The sequence below is a fragment of the Antechinus flavipes genome, chromosome 4 (genome assembly GCF_016432865.1).
Source record: "Antechinus flavipes isolate AdamAnt ecotype Samford, QLD, Australia chromosome 4, AdamAnt_v2, whole genome shotgun sequence".
In the NCBI taxonomy this organism is placed as follows: Eukaryota; Metazoa; Chordata; class Mammalia; order Dasyuromorphia; family Dasyuridae; genus Antechinus; species Antechinus flavipes.
In genome coordinates this window covers 133767746-133785508 of record NC_067401.1, presented here as the reverse complement: position 1 = coordinate 133785508, position 17763 = coordinate 133767746, and the positions used below count along the sequence as shown (strand labels likewise).

Here is a 17763-nt window from a genome sequence, read left to right as displayed (position 1 = left end):
CCCTATTTAGGGGGTAGGGAGAGCATTTCAGGATAATAGCCAGACTTAAGGAGGAATGGATGTGAGGTGCTTCCACACCCCTCTTCTGCTTTCTCAGCCCTTTAGTTAGATCCCTTTTCTCCGTTGCCCTGGTAACCAGCTTGGCAAGAAGAAACTCAAGCTCAGCAAAGCCCCTAGCTTTCAGCATCCTCCCGAATTGGTATCAGCAGAAGGAATTGAGGGGATTTGTGGATGGTCAGCCTTAGGTAATCATGTCCAGAGTCCTTTGGGAAAGCTAAGGGCCAAGCTGCCACTATGGCAGTTTTGGGATTTGGCCTAACCGAGGAGTGTCCTTCCATGAAACCATTTTCTGTCACCACTATCAAGTGAGCAAGCTGCCCATTTGGGCCAGGCTCTTCTTAGAGTTAGAGGTAAGGTATCCAATTTCTCTGGATTGCAAAAATGTCCCATTCTCTATACTCAGCCTCTCCTAAACTGATCTCTTAATTGTATCCTTTGCCCTCCATAGCTGGTAGCCCCAAATCCTGCCCAGGGAGGTTGCCAAGGCAACTAGATTAATCTGGTAACAGCCTCATGTGAAGGGAGGAGCTCCCGCACTTTGCTCACACAGAGCTGCTGCCTCCAGAGCTTCAGCCCACTGGTATCTGCCCCATTGTAGCCGTTGTCCTTCAGTGTTCTGGTGTCTTACAGAAAGGATCCAGGGATCCAGGAGATCTACCTCTAGGTCGCTGTTGGAACTCCACAGCACCACACGCTCCTCCCTCAAAAAACCACTGATCCACGTTCTATATGGCTGTATTTGGGTGAACACATTCTAGCATACATGTACCCTGGCATGCACATGCATAGACATGTATATGCATCTAGTTCAATTTTACCACCACTCCCTGCTTTCCCCAGCCCCACCCTAGACTAGGGCACAGTAAACACAGGTGGGGCATTGCCCAAGGCTGGTACTACCTCACCTCTCCCACACAGCACAACCTAAGAATGCCCAGCCCCACAGTTTAACCTGTACACAACCCAAGTCTGCCCTTCACAATTTACCTTAGGGGCAGAATTTTAGTTTGGGCATCAGGTCTCCAGTGTGTAGAAGACTTTTGCAACCAATTTGAGGGCAAGACCGCAAGGTCCAGATTGCCCTTTCCCAATCTGTGCCCTTAGCTGCTGTTGCCAGCCATAGACAGGTAACGAGCACCCCTTGCTAGGATTCAGATTCCAGCTCCTGTTGCCAATTGAATCCAGGTGTCTTTGAGCTGTTGGTCTCTTCCACCTGGCTGTTACTGCTGCTCCTTCCTTACCCAGCCTGACCTGCTAAAACTTGCTCATCTGCTCCTACGTGCCCTAGAGAGGGCACCAGGTACCACCTTATTGTGTCCTGTCAGGCTTCTGGCTGGCGGAGCAAGCAGCACCACCCCACTGTGCCCTGCCCTGCTGCTGGACAGCACCGGCACAGCCAGAGATGGCAGATGGGAGGGTGTGGAGTGGTGGTAGAACCTGCCCCTACCAGTATTCCTAAGGGACATCCGAAGGGATGGAGACGGCAGCATTCACTCAGTTATCCACCCTGGGCCAATGGAGCAGAGAATTGGATGGCCGTGCCACAGATCCCCCTTGAAATGAAGCCTGACTGGACTCGTCCTAGGTGGGAAGCAGACACATTCTGACCTCCGTAGTGCCTCCTGCTTCCCCCTCCCCGTTTATTTCTGAATGGCTTTTATTGTCTGCATTGACCCCACTAAAGACCCACATCTTTCCAAGGGGCCACATCTTGGCCCAGTGCCGCCCGTGGGCGGGTCCAAGGATGGGGGCCGAACCTGGGAGGGGACGGGGGTGGGTCTCGGGCCGAGGGGGCGGGGCCTCAGCTCTGCCACCTTCCCGGGGGCCGGGAGCACAGCCGTCGCCGCCTCCTCCTCGGTGTCCTCGGCTCTTGCTATACGCCTGCCGCCTCTGCTGCAGCAACCGGGCCCCGGGGCCCGCGAGCGAGGGGGCACCGGATCCATCCCCGGGTCACCCTCCGGGCCCGGCACCATTGGAAGAGGCATGGGGGGCTGCTGAGAGCTTGTCCTCTTGCTGCCGGCATCTCCTGAGGGCAGTGGACACTGGACTCCAGCCAGCCGCGGGCACCTCTGCTCCCAGGTCTCGGCGCCTGACACAAGCCTTCGAGCTGCCCCACTTCGGTTCTAAGCATCCCCGCGCTACCCCCCGCCCGCGGCCCGGACACCTGGGTCCTCCCGGCGGTCCCGGCGGGGGCGGGGGGGTTGGGGTATGAAGCCGCTGGAAAAATTTTTGAAGAAGCAGACGTCGCAGCTGGCTGGGCGGGCTGTAGGAACAGGACCCGGAGGGGGTACTGGGGGGTGTGGCGGGCCTGGGGGCGGAGGGGGAGGAGGGCCTGCGGGAGGCAGTGGCCCAGTGGGGGGACCCCGACAGCTGCAGAGACGCCAAAGTGTATCTCGCTTGCTGCTCCCTTCTTTTCTCCGGGAACCCCCGGCCGAACCCGGGCTGGAGCCGCCTACGGAGGAGGAAGAGGGAGATCCCGGCAGGACCGCAGGGGAGCCAGTTGGAGGGGGACCCTGCTGGTTGCAGCTGGATGAAGCCCCGGGCCCCGGCCCCCTTGGAGTGGGGGGGCCTCTTCGCTCCCCTTCGTCCTACTCATCGGATGAGCTGTCCCCAGGCGAGCCCCTCACTCCACCTCCCTGGCTCCCTCTGGGGGCCCTCGACCAGCCCGAGCATCTGCTGAACCGAATCCTAGAGCGGCTGGCTGGAGGGGCTCCCCGGGACAGTGGGACCTCAGGTAAGCAATTGGCTGAGGCTGCAGCAGCAATCCTGAGGCCGCAGAAAGGAAGGGGGAAGATGCGTCCTTCTCTTCTTCATTCTTTGGCTAGGGGGAGGGGAACCTTCAGGATGGGTATGAGGGTGTCAGTTACCACGGGCATATTATGTCTGTTGTGGGGGGGAGAAGGGGCGTTCATAGGAAGATCATGTAGTGCATTCCTGGACCAGAGAAGTTGGCACGCCTCTACCTGTATCCCTTCACACATGGCCTCCTCAGGTTATTTAAGATAAGGCTCTGATCCCTTCCTACCTGGCTACAACCCCAGTGCCATTCAGAACCTAGCCTGCCCCTTCCACTGAGGCATTCCATCTGCAGAGCATTAGGAGTCCTTGATTTTGACTTACCTCCACCCCCACCCTCATATCAGAGCTGGTGCTTAGCAACTAAAAATGCCAGTTAGGGTGGGACTCCAGAAGTGGGACTCGGGCTAATATGGCCCCCAAGAAAGAGAAGACCTCCCCCCCCCCCCCAGAAGTTAACTTCACAGACAAATTCATAGCACAGTCTAGAAATTCCCAAAGCTAACGTCTAGGGCTGGTCACTGTCAGATGGCCATAAGTGGTGACTGAGCTTCTTGTAATGTCCCTAATGGGGAAAGGTATCCTTATTGGTATAGATAAGGGGGAGGGGATGGACTTGCTTATGGACATAAGTGGGAAGCTCGGGATGCTAAATGCACCTTCCCAGTTGATTCCATTCTTCCCAAGTTTCAGGCCATCATATAAAGCCTCATTAACATAAATATACCCAAGGAAGTCTTTATTTAACTAATTATAGTGTTTTTTCTACCACCCCTAAGTCTAATAACAGTTTAGGAAACTGAGGCCCCAGAAACAATAATGTGTTAGGTCACTGGGTTGTAAAACCCAGAGTGACATTGGGTTAAGGTAAAGAAGCCTTCTGGCAGGCAAAAGGAAGTCCAGAAAATGAAGGGAATCCAGAATATAGGAAAAAGAATAAAGAAGCATGAGATTCCTTCCTCCTTCATCCTTTCCCAGGAGACCCCCAATAGGGGGGGTGTAATTCTTTTCCTAGAGTGCTTGGACACTAAGGTCCCCTCCTTTTGGCTCAGGTTGTAGATGCCCTGGGGAGCTGACACCTTTTCGATTTAATTAGAAAAATATCAGAGAGACACACAGCTCCCCTAACTGCAACTTCTCGCCTACGCCACACACCCTCTATACGCGTATATGACACATCCCCTTTTGCAGACAGACAGCAAACTATACCCCCCCACCCCATGTGAAAGCTGTTCTCTATTTCTCTCTCCTTGGTTCCCTTACAAATTGAATAGTCTAGATGGAATATTATGCTGTTCCTGGTATTTATCCTAGGAAAGCACTAGGAACTCCCTTTGCCTTAGTTTTCTCCCAGAGTTCATCAGGGTAGCTGGGGCCACTGGGGTAAGAAAGGAAGAAGATGCTATTTTTTTCCTTATACCTGAGCATGGCCAACAGACACTGTATTATTGTCTGTACCCTAACCTCCAATCAGGCTAATTCCTCAGAGCATGTATGTGTTGGAGGCAAGAAGAAAGCAAAATAGCAGGGGATCGTGGTACCCAAGCATGAGCTCTGCAGATCTATAGGAGGAAGGGAGTTGGGGAAAGATAAACCAGCATGTCATGGAGGGATGGCTGCTTTAGAAGCTTTAATATGGTTAGGGAAAAGGAAGATGTAAAAGATCCCAAGCTCCAGGATGCTCTGCACATTCTGAGTTATTGGGGGGGGAGGGCGGGCAGCAATGAGATGGACACTCCTGTGAATCAACAGAAAATTCCAAGTCCTCAGACTCTTTGAGGCATCATTATCTGGCTCAATGAAATTCTGGGAGTTAAGTAGGAAAAAAAAATACTGTACTGGGGAGTACTGGCTCTCTTACTAACTAGCTGTGGGGCTTTAGGCAATGAAAAAAAAAAGAGAGCTTTAGTCTCCCTGAACCCCCCCTCTTTCTCTCCTCAGAAACCAGCACAGTGTCAGAAACACAGCAGGAATTTAATAAATGTTTCTTGAATTAAAATGAGGGCATTAGACTAGCTCTTGATCGACCCTTATAGCTTTGCTTCTATGTCTCTACTTGTCCTGGGGACCTTGGCTCAGCAGCTAAGACTGAAGACTGCTCTGTGGGTATTCCAGGAGCCATCTTATGGGTTGACTTCTCCCTGGAGCAATGTCTGAAGACTCGCCCTGAACCTGCCCCAGCTAGGACACTTGGCTCCCTCTCTACCTCCTGTCTGTGTGCCAAGTGGCCCTGCCCTACCCCTAAACTGGCTGCAAGTCAGGGCGACCTTGTACCTGGTTGACTGGCTGAGCCAGGCCCGGGATGGGAAGGAGGAAGGGCCACTCCTCCTCCCCTCCCTCATTAACCCTTCCATGGGAGGGCACCCAGAGGCAATGGGGCTTCTGCTCAGTGCTTCGGGATCAAAGAGGCTAGGCAGGCTCCTGCTCTGCCCCCTGAGCAGGGCTGGTCTCGGCCTGCCTGCCTGGGACTGCAAGTTGTTTTTGAGGTGTGGCAGGGGAGGAAGAACGGAAGGAGAAGAAAGACAATAAGCTGGCATTTTAAAGAAGCTAGCTGATGCAATGGATGGAGTGCTGTATTTCAGATTAGGAAGTCCTGAGTTCAAATTCTGCCTCAGATACTAAGTAGCTGTATGACAACCAACAAGTTACTTTACCTTTCTCAGCCTCAGTTTCCCCAGCTGTAAAAGGGGGATAGAAATAGCGTCGACTTCCCAGGGTAGTTGTGAAGAGCAGCCAGGAGTAAAGAAAGCATTATGTATCTGCTAGCTAGCTATTTTGTTTCCTCCCTTTTCTCTGGAGTCCCACCCATGAAGTCTTTCTGGTTCAGATTCCCTCTCCTGGCGCCGGGGAGGGTTTCTATGACTTAAAGAAGGTTAGATGATGTCTCGTTGCCAGGATCCTGTCCGACTTCTCATTCCCCTCTCAGGCCTGATGGAAAATGAGTGGAAGAGTTAGTTGGGAAATGCTCTATAGGAGAAGTAAGCGAAGATGCCATAGCCCCTCCCTCTCCTCCCGCAGCCCCTGCAGTGATTACTAACCCTGCCTTTGAAGCAGGAGGCAATAGTGTGCCTACATGTGACTTGGAGAGCCCAACATGTTCAGGCAGGTGGCTCGGGCTCTGACCTAGAGGGGGAGGGGCATGGAGGGGCAGAGCTTGGCCCCCTGGCAGGTGGGGCCGCACCGTGCTGGTGGCATTCTTAGTCTGGGGCATTCCTGGGCCAGGCGGTGCCCCTCTGACACCTGCCCTGCCAATCTCCGTACAGACATTCTGCTGGATGATTTTGTCCTCACTCACTCGCTCTTCCTCCCTACTGAGCGCTTCCTGCAGGAGTTGTACCAGTAATATCCTTTCTTTGGGAGTTTTGGGGAGGGTCTGGAAGCGGTCCCCAACCAGCCAGAAGTAGACACTCCATATATCATTGAGATACTTTCCCAACACCAATGTACTACAGTTACTATCAGGCCACCTGCTGGGTTATTGTGGGGCTTGCTATAAATATGAGACCACCTGGTATGTCATTTCAGGGTCTGCTATAAGCACTAAGGCACCAGCTAGCCTGCTGGAGATTTTGTTACTGTCATATTCTAACTCAGGGGTTCCTCCTGAGCCATTCCAAGGGCTCCAGAGATAGTGTTCCCTGAAGAAAATTTTAAATTAACATCTAACTGAAATTTATCATTTTCTTCAGTTATTGAAAACTATTATTCTGAGAAAGATTTCACCAGATTTCCAACAGGTGAGGAGCCCCAGCTGGAAGTGAATTCCTAAGTGGGGTGGGTGGGTCAGGGCAGCCTGCATTGGAACACAAATTGGCAGTTTGTGGATGGTGTAAAAACTGGGAATGCCCCCTCCCTATCTCAAGCAAGTTGCTAAGACTACGGAAGATAGATTATCCTGACCCCAAGTGAAGGGTACCCCGTCTGATGCCCTTCCTCTCCCATGCACCAAAACCCAAGTTAGGGGTTGTAGTACTATGAAGATAATTTTCTGTCTCCTTCTCCCCAGTCCCTAGTTTATGGAAGAGTGAGCAAAGACTCTAAGGCGGGGAGGGGGCGTCCAATCTTGCAGAACCATTTTCCTTAACTTTGGAGTCAGCTTTGTTCAGTCGGACGGTATTGAGGGGGCTGAGGGGTTAGGCCGGAAACAGGCGTGCTTGGCTGTGCTCCTCCACTTTCTGGAGACATACCAAGGATTACTGCAGGAGGAAGAATGTGCTGGTCGAATCATTAAGGTGGGTGCTACCCACTTAGCAGTCCGGTAAAGGGAGGCCCTCGGAGGCAGGGGGACTATTCCTATTGAAGAAATGTTCTATGAGCTGAGGACTCCGAGAAAAAAAATACTCAGAGGAAAGAAATGCTCATACGCGACAGCTCGGAATAGTCATGTAACTTGAGAAGAAATAGAATCGCCTTCAGTCCCAAACACATAAGGTACATGAGCCCTGCCAAAGCCCTTAACTCTGAGTGATTCCGTACTCTTTTCACTTCCCAGCCACTTCTGTGGGAGATAGGGCCGATCCAATTTAGGACAAAAGTCTGGGCCCAGGCATGGCGGTCCTAGTCTCATCCCTGACTTGTTGCACGTTCCTTTCCCCAGGACCTGTATCTGCTGATCATGAAAGATGAATCCCTCTATCAGGATCTCCGAGAGGACACCCTGAGACTACACCAGCTGGTGGAGACAGTAGAACTCAAGTAAGGGTTGGAGTAGGGAGGAGGGAGAAAATGGCAGCAAGTGAGTTTCCCTGAGGGTGATACTGAGTTTCCTATACCCAGGATTATTTCCTTCCTATTCCCCATATCCTCCAGCTTTATTTTCAATTTATTGAACAATTTTTGCTATATTCAGGCCTGTGGAGTGAGTGGGGGAGCATAGTGGAGATAAAAAGATGAACATAATATACAATACTTCCCCTGCCCTCTAGGAGCTTACAATCCAGTTGGGGACTGATAAGATATGCATATAAACTACGAGACAGTACATGAAAAGTAGCAAAGAAAGGATACAGGGACTAAGAGTAAAAGCTATAGAATTTCAGAGGCTAGCACAAGACTTCCTGGAGGGGGTAGCATTTAACTTGGGCCTTAAGCGATAGATCAATATTTATTTGAAATAGTGACCCCAGATGGCTGGCATTATCAATTATTCCCTCCCCACCTCCTTGCCCCACTCGCCTCACTCAGAGGGGTACAGTCAGAGCTGGTGCCTATCTGGCCACAACCTCCCAGAGCAGCATCCCTGCTGGCTGGTGCCCCCTCTTCTGGGGCAGGGCCCACTGATGCTCTGCTTGCTGCCAGGATCCCGGAAGAGAGCCAGCCACCCAGCAAGCAAGTAAAGCCGCTGTTCCGTCACTTCCGCCGAATAGACTCCTGCCTGCAAACTCGGGTGGCTTTCCGGGGCTCGGATGAGAGTAAGTGCCGCGGGAGCGGGCAGGTGGGTGGCAAGGTTGTCTGAGCATACCTACTATCTCCTCTGTCGGGCTTCTCTGGGGTCCTTCTGAGGACTCATTTTGGGTCTTAGGGCCTGTTATTAGTAATTCCCCAGGGCAGTCTCTCAAATCTATCCCCAAATCTTTCCTTCTCCCTGGTCACCTTCACATTACACTTCATCTACCTCATGCACACAATGGATCCTTCCCAATGGAAGGTGACAAAATGGATTAGCTTTTGCCATGGCACCGGGTGCCTTTCCTCAGCTGCCAAAGCTATGACGCCCAGCTGGCGAAGGGTGAGGAGACAGTGAGAGCCGGCTGTGGCCACGGTGTTCTCCTGTAACCAGTCACCCTCGTCCCTCCCGGCTTTCAGTCTTCTGCAGGGTCTACATGCCTGACCACTCCTACGTGACCATCCGAAGCCGCCTGTCTGCCTCGGTGCAGGACATCCTGGGTTCGGTGTCAGAGAAGCTGCAGTACTCAGAGGAGTCAGCCGGGCGGGAGGACTCCCTCATCCTTGTGGCTGTGGCCTCCTCAGGAGGTGAGTGAGACTCAGGGTCGGGGGTGAGTGAGACACAGGGTCGGGGTGAGTGAGACTCAGGGTCGGGGGTGAGTGAGACACAGGGTCGGGGTGAGTGAGACTCAGGGTCGGGGGGTGAGTGAGACAGGGTCGGGGGTGAGTGAGAGATGGGACTAGGATGGGGCTTTTGGGGATTCTAGAGAGGCAAAGTGTCATTACAGAGACAGATGGCCCTTTGGAAAGGGAAGGAGTAAATAGAGCTTAGGAGAGCCAGCGGATCTGCAGACCAGTTCCATCTCAGGCTCTGAGTTAGCACAGGCAGACCGTTTTATCCATCTTCAAAATTGTCTTTGAGGATGGTGCTAGGGGAAGGGGCCTCTATGTCCAGGCGAGTAACAACAGGCCAGGAGCACAGAGGATAGAGCGCTGGCCCCTCAGGGAACCTGAGTTCAAATCCAGCCTTCTAACACTTAATGCCTACTAGCTAGGCGAGTAACTTGAGCTTCATAGCCTTAACTTTCCTATCTGTAACATGGAGAAAATAATCCTTACTTCCCCCACATAAACACACACACACACTTCCTTGAAGAGATGTTCAAAGTATAAAAATGAGAGAAGTACTTTGGGGAGAAAAAGAGAAAAGGGTGCTTCAAATGCAAAAGGAATTATTATTGTTGTTTTAGAAACTCTAAGTCTAGCATATCCCAGACTAGAGGTGTCCTGGATGGCCACACATTCCTGAGTGCCCCCAAACCAGATTGAAATATATTTCCGACATAAAATAAATAAAAATACAATAGAACATGTTACATATGGTTTTGTCTTTTCCTTTTTTATTCCTTTTTTTCCCCCCAGAGGCAATTGGAGTTAAGTGACTTCCTGAGGTCACACAGCTCAGAAGTGTTAAGTGTTTGAGAGATCAAATTTGAACTCAGGTCCTCCTGACTTCAGGGCTGGTGCTTTATGCACTGCGCCATCTAGCTGCCCGTTCTTTTCTTTTCTTTTCTTTTTTGTTTAATAAATAGTATTTTTTCCATTAACATGTAAAGATAGTTTTCAACATTCATTTTTTTATAAGATTGTGAGTTCCAAATTTTTCTTCTTTCCTCCTTTCCCTCCCTGCCATTCCACCCCAAGACAGCAAGCGTTTTAACATAGGTTAGATACTATATGGTTTTCTAAGTCAATATGCAGCAATAAGAATCCTTCAGTATTGTTTAGTGACTCCCATTTCTATTTGAGCCTGATGCCATTAACTTAGACTATCTCGTTGGAAGTCCTCCAATAAAATGGCAGTTCTGATGAAATTTTTGCTGCTAACGTGCTAAATCCTCACATCCATAGGGCATTTGAGTAGTCATTTTAAGATTTAAAGATTTTAAAGTTGATAAGGATCTAAGATATAATTTAGTTCAATGCCCATCCTCTTACAGAGGAAGAAATTGAAACAATGTGAATTCAATTCAATCTGTTTGACCAAGCATTTATTAATATATGATTTTCTTTTGAAAGAAAGAATACAGGGAAAAATTGGGCAATGTAAAACAAATAAAGCTAGCATTTACATGTTTCTTTAAGGTTACATATGTCATCTTATTTTAACCTCACAATAACCTTGTATTATTCCCATTTTATAGATGAGACTGAGAGCACTTGCCCAGCATTATATAGCTAGTAAGTCTTTGAGCCAGGTTTTGAATTCAGGTCTTCCTAACTCTAGGTTTCATATTCTATGTGTCATGTCACCTAGCTGCCTCTATGAAAGCAAAAAATATCAAAAAAAAGTATTTAAAAACAAATGACCAACCATTTATCAGGTGGCTAGAATGTGCCAGGAACAGCCCTAGGTATTAGTTATACAAATTCAATCTTGATCCACCTCTTAGAAGTTCTTGGCTCAAGTTGTGGATAGTTTTATTTATCATATTCCTTGAATCTGAGAGAGGGAGAGCTCTGTAGAGTTACCAGTGTGGACTTGGTCTTAATATATTGGGGAGGGGACACATCAGTGACTATTGTGAAAAAGAGAAACCAGGAATTTTGAGATCCATAAATTAAACGGCTGGGTTTTTGGTTTTGCCGACAGAGAAAGTCCTGCTACAGCCCAGTGAGGATTGTGTCTTTACCACCCTGGGCATCAATAGCCACTTGTTCGCCTGTACCCGGGACAGCTATGAAGCACTGGTAACACTTCCCCACCCCCCACCTCCAGCTTCCATCTGCTAAGAGAGGGGAAGGGGAGAACCATGTACATGAGATCATGACCCTAAGTAGCTCGTCTGAGGACACCTTGTGCTCCTTTCACTCAGGTGCCCCTCCCTGAGGAGATCCAGGTGTCTCCTGGGGACACAGAGATTCATCGAGTGGAGCCAGAGGATATTGCCAATCACCTCACTGCCTTCCACTGGGAACTGTTCAGATGTGTACACGAGGTGGGATGGGTGATGGAAAGCTGGGGAGGGAAGAAGACCAGATGGCTAAGGGGAAAAGGGGGACCCAATCTGAGAAATAAACTGGGAGAATACCAGTAGACCTTGTACCAACCTTACCTTTGTCTTCCTCCTCCCTTTTATATCAAATCCCCTTTGTCCTGCTGTCCACCTTCACCTCCTCCCCTTGGATGTCCCCATCCTCTGTCCTCTGCCTCCCCCAACCCTGTGACCTTCCCTCGGTCTTTTCTACACTCCTCCCCGGGCCACCTCTCCTCTCTCACCTGCGGACTGACTGGTGGCTTAGCTGGAGTTCGTGGACTACGTGTTCCACGGGGAGCGGGGCCGACGGGAGACAGCCAACCTGGAACTTTTGCTTCAGCGGTGCAGTGAGGTCACCCACTGGGTGGCCACCGAGGTTCTGCTCTGTGAGCCCCTTGGGAAGCGAGCACAACTGCTCAAGAAGTTCATCAAGATAGCAGCCATGTGAGCCCCAAATCTGACTGGGAAAGCAGGGAAGGGGGGAGCCTGATGGCTGGGGAAGATCTGGGCTCCTGAAACCTACTCACCATTCCCTCAACCCTTTCTCTAAACAGCTGTAAACAGAATCAGGACCTGTTGTCTTTCTATGCTGTGATTATGGGGCTGGATAATGCTGCTGTCGGCCGCCTTCGGCTCACCTGGGAGGTGAGGGGATAGCCCCTGCCCTCTAGGATTCTCCCTCCTTTCTTGACACTCTTCTACCTTGAGTTCTAGCCTTTCTTCCATCTCAAGGTTCTTTTTTTTTTTTTTAACCAGCAATTTTCTTTATGCTATTATTAACTCCTCAAATGAACCCTTGTCCCTTTGTCACCCCAGTAACCTACATTCTCGGCCAGCTAGTCATCTTCCTTTATCCACCATCTTCCACAGTCATTAGGAGGTTAGCTAAAACTGCCCTGAAACCAGTGTCTTCTCAATGAACATTTTCTTTTCTTTCTTCAAATTTTTTCTTCAGAAACTACCAGGAAAATTCAAAAACTTGTTCCGAAAATTTGAGAATTTGACAGTGAGTATGGTTGCTTCCTCTTTCCTCCTTCCACACATACATACAAATATGCTCATCTCCCTAAGATCCTAGGGACCCTCTTGCTACTTAACTAGTCCAGGGTATTAACAGATAGAAAAGGATATAAAGAAGGTGTGTATTGTATAAAGAAGGAGCTGGAAGAGCAGTCATCATCCCTCTTTCCCTAGAGCTCAAAAACCAGCCCCACGGTCAGAAAGGGAACTGGGCAGGAAGGTTAGAAAGGAAGTGGGAGCCCTCACTAGCCATGACTGATCTTACTTTGATTCCTGGCCAACTGATAGCAGAGCGGTTACAGAGATGGACTTTGGAAGCAGGGCTCAAATTCTGCTTCTTCTACTGACTTAGCTTGTGACTGAGGTCTGGTTACTTTCCATGAGCCTCAGTTTCTTCATTTTCAGTATCAATTAGTGGATAGACAACTGGTCTCAGATTCAGGAAGACCTGGGTTCAAGATTCATGGCTGATACTTGCTAACTTTGGCAAGTCATTTGTCATCTGAAGAAACTCTTAATGCTTACATTGAAGAGAATAGGTTGATTGAAAAGGAGAACTTCTTTCTTTGAGCTTCCTATGATGATGAAATTACAGAAATGATCAACAAAATTTTTACCTGACTCTCTAGGGCTACTATGAAGCTCAAATGACATTATATTCAAAACAGTCTGCAAACTTGAAAGCCTTATATATACACTAGCCATTATTCTTATTCTCTAGGATCCCTGCAGGAACCACAAAAGTTACAGAGAGGTTGTATCTAAGATGAAGCCACCAGTGATCCCCTTCGTGCCTCTGATCCTCAAAGGTGAAGAGCCCTGACCTTAAAACTTGAACTTTCATGACCTTTCATCAATGCTCCAACTTCTAAGGTTATCACTTGGATCAGAAACCAGGATCTGAACCTTTCTATGTATGTCATAGATCTCTTTGGCAGTCTGGTAAAGCCTGTGGACCCTTTCTCCAAAGAATGTTTGGAAGTAAACAAAATAAAATCCAAAAGACAATGAAACAAATCAATTAAACTGATATAAAGATAGAATGTTTTTTACCACTCAAGTTTATGTGTTCTCTGGAATCTGTCCATGGATCCCCAACAGGTTATCAGATTAAGGAGCTTTGTCTTAAATCCTGATGCTTAATCTCAAATCTGAAGTTCTCCAGACTAGAGAGGATTACAGAATTTTGTATGGTTGGATAGAGAAACCCTCAATTATTTCAACTCTCCCCCATAGTGATTTCCACTGGGTTTCTGTGGCTCCCCTATCCATACCTGATTCTCTCTTCCTCCTTTACCCTTATAGACTTGACATTCCTGCATGAAGGCAGCAAGACTCTCCTGGATGGATTAGTTAACATTGAGAAGCTGGTGAGTGAATCATCCATTCAGGTGTCCTTCCTCATGGACCAGGTTCCACCTTCCCTTCCTAGCTCATGGTATTCTGTGCCTCACCCACCATACCCAACAGACAGCATTCTTCCCTGCAGTGCCCAATCTAGTCAGGCAGATTCCAAGCCCATCTCTAAGGCAGCATTGCCGTGGCAACACTCCTACATGCGACAGACCTGACACCCAGTTACTGGGATCTCAGAATAATTCTGGGCACTGAAGCCCGGCCTAGCTGTCTCCCATCCACACAGTGTCCACTCTCATATGGGAGAAGCTAGATGGCATAGGGGAATTTGGAGTCAGAGAACCTGGCTCTGCTGCCTACTGTCAACAAACCACTCAACAAACATTTTTAAATCATTTTCTATGCTGTGATTAGCTGTACTCGATAGTAGAGATGGAGAGGGAAAAAAAGCTCCTGTCTAAAATGAGCTTATCTTTTTTTTTTTTTTTTTTTGAGTAGGGAAGGTCTGAATAACATCTATATGTATATTTGGATTCAGAATTTATACAAAATATAAATAAGATAAATAAATACAAATTACAGGGCCCAGATACTCTGGTTAGTGGGTAGCTAGTGACCACAGAGGTGGAACTTAGGCTGAGTTTTGGAGAAAGCTACTAAAGATTTTAAGAGGGGGAGTTAAGGAAAAAGTGCCTGTCAGGCTTAGGGGATAACTACCTATGTGAAAACTTGGAGATGGGAAATGAAATGTTGGTGTGAGCAACAGATGGTGAGAAGGTGGATTGTAGGGTGTGTGAAGGAGAAGACAGTGATTAGTGAGCTTGAAAAGGCAATATGAAGGGCTTTCAATTTCAAACAGAGGATTTTATATATGATCTTACTGGCTTTAGTGATCAGTTATATGAATTTTCTTCTATAGGCTTCTATTTCCTCTCTGGAGGGAGTTGGAGCCATTATCTCTGAGGAATCTTTTCACTCTAAAGTAAAAAATCCTGCTTCCTTTCTTTGGGCTATTCAGCAATTAGAAATGTGGGAGTAGGTTGAGTTCTAGCTCGGACGGAACTCAGGCCTTGGAGGTAGGGGAGTGAAGGGGATGAAAGAAGGAGAAAGGGCATTTGGGTTTGCTTTTTTTCCCATAGTGATTCTGTCTGGTTTTCTCCTCATCTTCATTCCTTAGCATTCAGTGGCAGAAAAAGTGAGAACAATCCGGAAATATAGAAGTCGGCCCCTCTGTGAGTATGGTAACAGCAGGGTGGGGATGTGTGGGTGAGGGTGCTATGTCCATGAAGGTCTCCTACCCCTACTTTCCTTGGTTCTTCAGCTCAAGGAATTTATCTTCTAATTATGGGGGCCCTTGCCTTCCTCCTCGGGGGCAGCTGCCTCTGCTCTCCCTCAGCGCCATGGCTGCACGGGTGTATGTTGAGAATGGGAACAGGAATGACTCCCCTTTGATGCTCCCTTAGGCCTCGAGATGGAAGCGTCACCTCACCACCTGCAGACAAAGGCCTACGTGCGCCAGTTCCAGGTCATTGACAACCAGAATCTGCTCTTCGAGCTCTCCTACAAGTTGGAGGCCAATAGTCAGTGAGGGTGGGGGGACTAGGGGTACCAATCCAGCTACCTCTCCGGGAGCCCTTGGTACCCACACCTGGCACTCAAGCACTTTCCCCGTGTGTCCCTCCCCTCTTCCCATCTCCTCCTTGCCCTGACAGATCTCCCTCCTTCCTGGAGGGTTGGTTAGAAATTAGCTTTGTTGCACTGAGATCTTAGGCCTGTTCTTTCCAGGCTACCTAAATTTTGGTTTTCTCGATTCTTTCTCCTGTCTCTCCTCTACATACCCTCCCATCCCAAGTCCCCAGACAATGGAGCAGTTTCCTCCTCTGTTCCCTTCCTGTAGGGGATGGGGATCAGTCTAAGGAGGGAATTTCCAGCCCTCCTCAGAGCAGGGTAGGAAAGGAATTGTGGAGGGAAACCAGCAGCCTCCATTCCTCCTAACTTCTTCTCTGATGGTCTTGGGATCCCTCTTTGCTATCAGGGGAGAGAGACTCCCTTCCCAAATCTTACTCTTATCCGTTTTACAACTCTCCCTTTCCTAGATTTAGTTGGAGGGAGGGGAAGGGATTGTTGTGAGAAAGGAATGGGATCTCTAGGTGTGTTGTACGAGGTGATCTCTGCAGTTTGGTGCTACCCTTGTCTGCCTCGGCCTGGGAGGGGCCTGGGTTTTTCTTCATTCTCTCTTCCCCACTAGCCCCTTCCAGGTTTCTCCTCCCACTCTGCTCCCCAGATGCTACCCCACAAGCCCAAGCTTGTGGGTGAAGCTTTCCCTGGGGGCAGGGAGCAGCAGCAGGTGGGAGGTGTACCCATGAGCCCCTGCGCAACTCCCTCTGTCCTTCCCTCTCCCCCATTTCCAAAATATCCCTGGGGAGGGGGTGAGAGGGCAGCAGATGCTCAGGGAAACATAGACTTAAGCTGCCTACTGTACTCAACCCTCTTCTCCTGGGAGGTATAGAAGAGGGAAATGAGGCACAGAGTCAGGAGTTAAGGGTCCTTGATAACAAATATCATCTTTACCCTGTTTTGTTTGCTTTGGGGTATCTAGTCACAGAAATGGGAATTTTCTCTTTCCCTGCTCCACTCCCCAGCCCACCCCCAAATCTCCTTCTGTTCCCAGAATCTGGCACAACAAAGATGGGAAGATGGATGTCTGTGTCTCTCCCTCTTTTTCTTCTTTCTTTTCTCCCCATCAGGGTTTGGGTGGGTCTGGCTTCTCATTCCTTGAACAGGGAACCCTCTCACCCCGAGAAGGGGAGGCTCCAAAGGCAGAGAATGGACCTTGTGTGGCAATGCTTTTGCTACCTCTCTCTGTCTCCCCCACTGTGGGCCTCCCAGGTTGGGAGTCGAGGGGGTGTGGGTACAGGGGCCCCTGGCAGCTACTGGGCATGGTTTCTTGGCAGTACCCTGCCCTCTTATTTGGCTCCTCCTCTCCCTTTTTGTGGCAGCTGTGGCTGCTTCTTTTCCTTTGAGAATGTATATATTTTTTACCAAATGCTCTTTAATTGTAAATTTATTTTTTAAAACAAAAAGAGGGAAAGAGCCTTGTATAATATGTAATGCTGTATCATACGTAACATTGTACAGTCCCTTTTATATGGCCCATCTGTCTTGTTCTTGCTACAAAATGTCCCTACACCCACACACAGACACTACCATACACTCCCACACTACACATTCACTGTTCCCAACTCATCTCCCTATCCCATTCCGTCTGTGCACTTTCCTTCTTAATCCCCCGTATCTTCTCTCCCCAATGCCCCTCAAAAAATCATATAGCTTTTTTGCCACACTCACTCTTACCTGCTGTAGAATCCCCCTACCCATTCCTACTCCTATGGATATTTGCACAAGTGTGTATGGCATCTTAGCCCATTTGTAAACACATTTTTGGTCATACTGGCTCCCATCCATCCCCCTGATCCCTACTTCCTTATTCTCACCCACATACCCACTGCCTGCCTTTATTCCCACCTCCCCCTGCACCCCTCTACCCAAGACAGCTTTAACAGAATGAATGGTGTGTACTGTGCAGTTTTGGTTGTTGGACGGAGAAAAGGCTAATAAAGTCTCCGAACTAATATGTCTGCTGCTCTCCTCTTTTAACTGAGTCTGAGGAGAAAAGGGGGTGGGGAATAAGGGAGACAGTCGGGTGTATCCCCAATCTTCTTTTAGAAGCTGACTTGGTAATGAATCAGTCTGGTAGTGGCTGCACATGGAGTAAAAACATGGGAGCTTTGAAAAAGTGAAGATTTTACTGAATACCTTTATTAAAATCCTACTCTGGGCAAAACAATACAAAATACATAGATGAATGTCAAGTTCCTACCTAGAAGCAGTTTACAAAAAGTCAGGAGAGATTAAATATCTACTCATATGATGGCAATGTTAGGAAGTATAAGATAAGTATTTCTACAGGAATTTAGAAACATAGAGAGGGAACATTTCTGGGTGGGAGAAGGTATTGTTATTTTTAAACATTTATTACTTTCTTTTTTCTTTTTATTATTTATTATTATAGCTTTTATTGACAAAACATATGCATGGGTAATTTTTC

The 17763-nt window shown here is 48.6% G+C and overlaps 1 protein-coding gene across 1 annotated transcript; it reads left to right on the top strand.

The window, feature by feature from the left end:
* The first annotated feature begins 1877 nt into the window (after window positions 1–1877).
* RAPGEFL1 (Rap guanine nucleotide exchange factor like 1) lies at window positions 1878–17289 on the top strand. The gene is made up of 15 exons (XM_051994569.1): window positions 1878–2794; window positions 6120–6198; window positions 6953–7088; window positions 7454–7551; window positions 8155–8267; window positions 8662–8829; window positions 10895–10992; window positions 11118–11240; window positions 11545–11723; window positions 11834–11924; window positions 12235–12285; window positions 13021–13108; window positions 13605–13669; window positions 14833–14887; window positions 15119–17289. The coding sequence occupies exons 1-15, from the start codon at window positions 2269–2271 to the stop codon at window positions 15241–15243; spliced, it is 1995 nt and encodes a 664-aa protein (XP_051850529.1). The 5' UTR covers window positions 1878–2268; the 3' UTR covers window positions 15244–17289.
* Window positions 17290–17763: the final 474 nt, after the last annotated feature.

Coding starts and splice junctions, on each gene's coding strand:
- RAPGEFL1 (XM_051994569.1), top strand. CDS start 2,269: ATGAAGCCGCTGGAAAAATTTTTGAAGAAGCAGACGTCGCAGCTGGCT. Junction 2,795..6,119: donor CCGGGACAGTGGGACCTCAG/GTAAGCAATTGG, acceptor ATCTCCGTACAG/ACATTCTGCTGGATGATTTT. Junction 14,888..15,118: donor ATATAGAAGTCGGCCCCTCT/GTGAGTATGGTA, acceptor ATGCTCCCTTAG/GCCTCGAGATGGAAGCGTCA.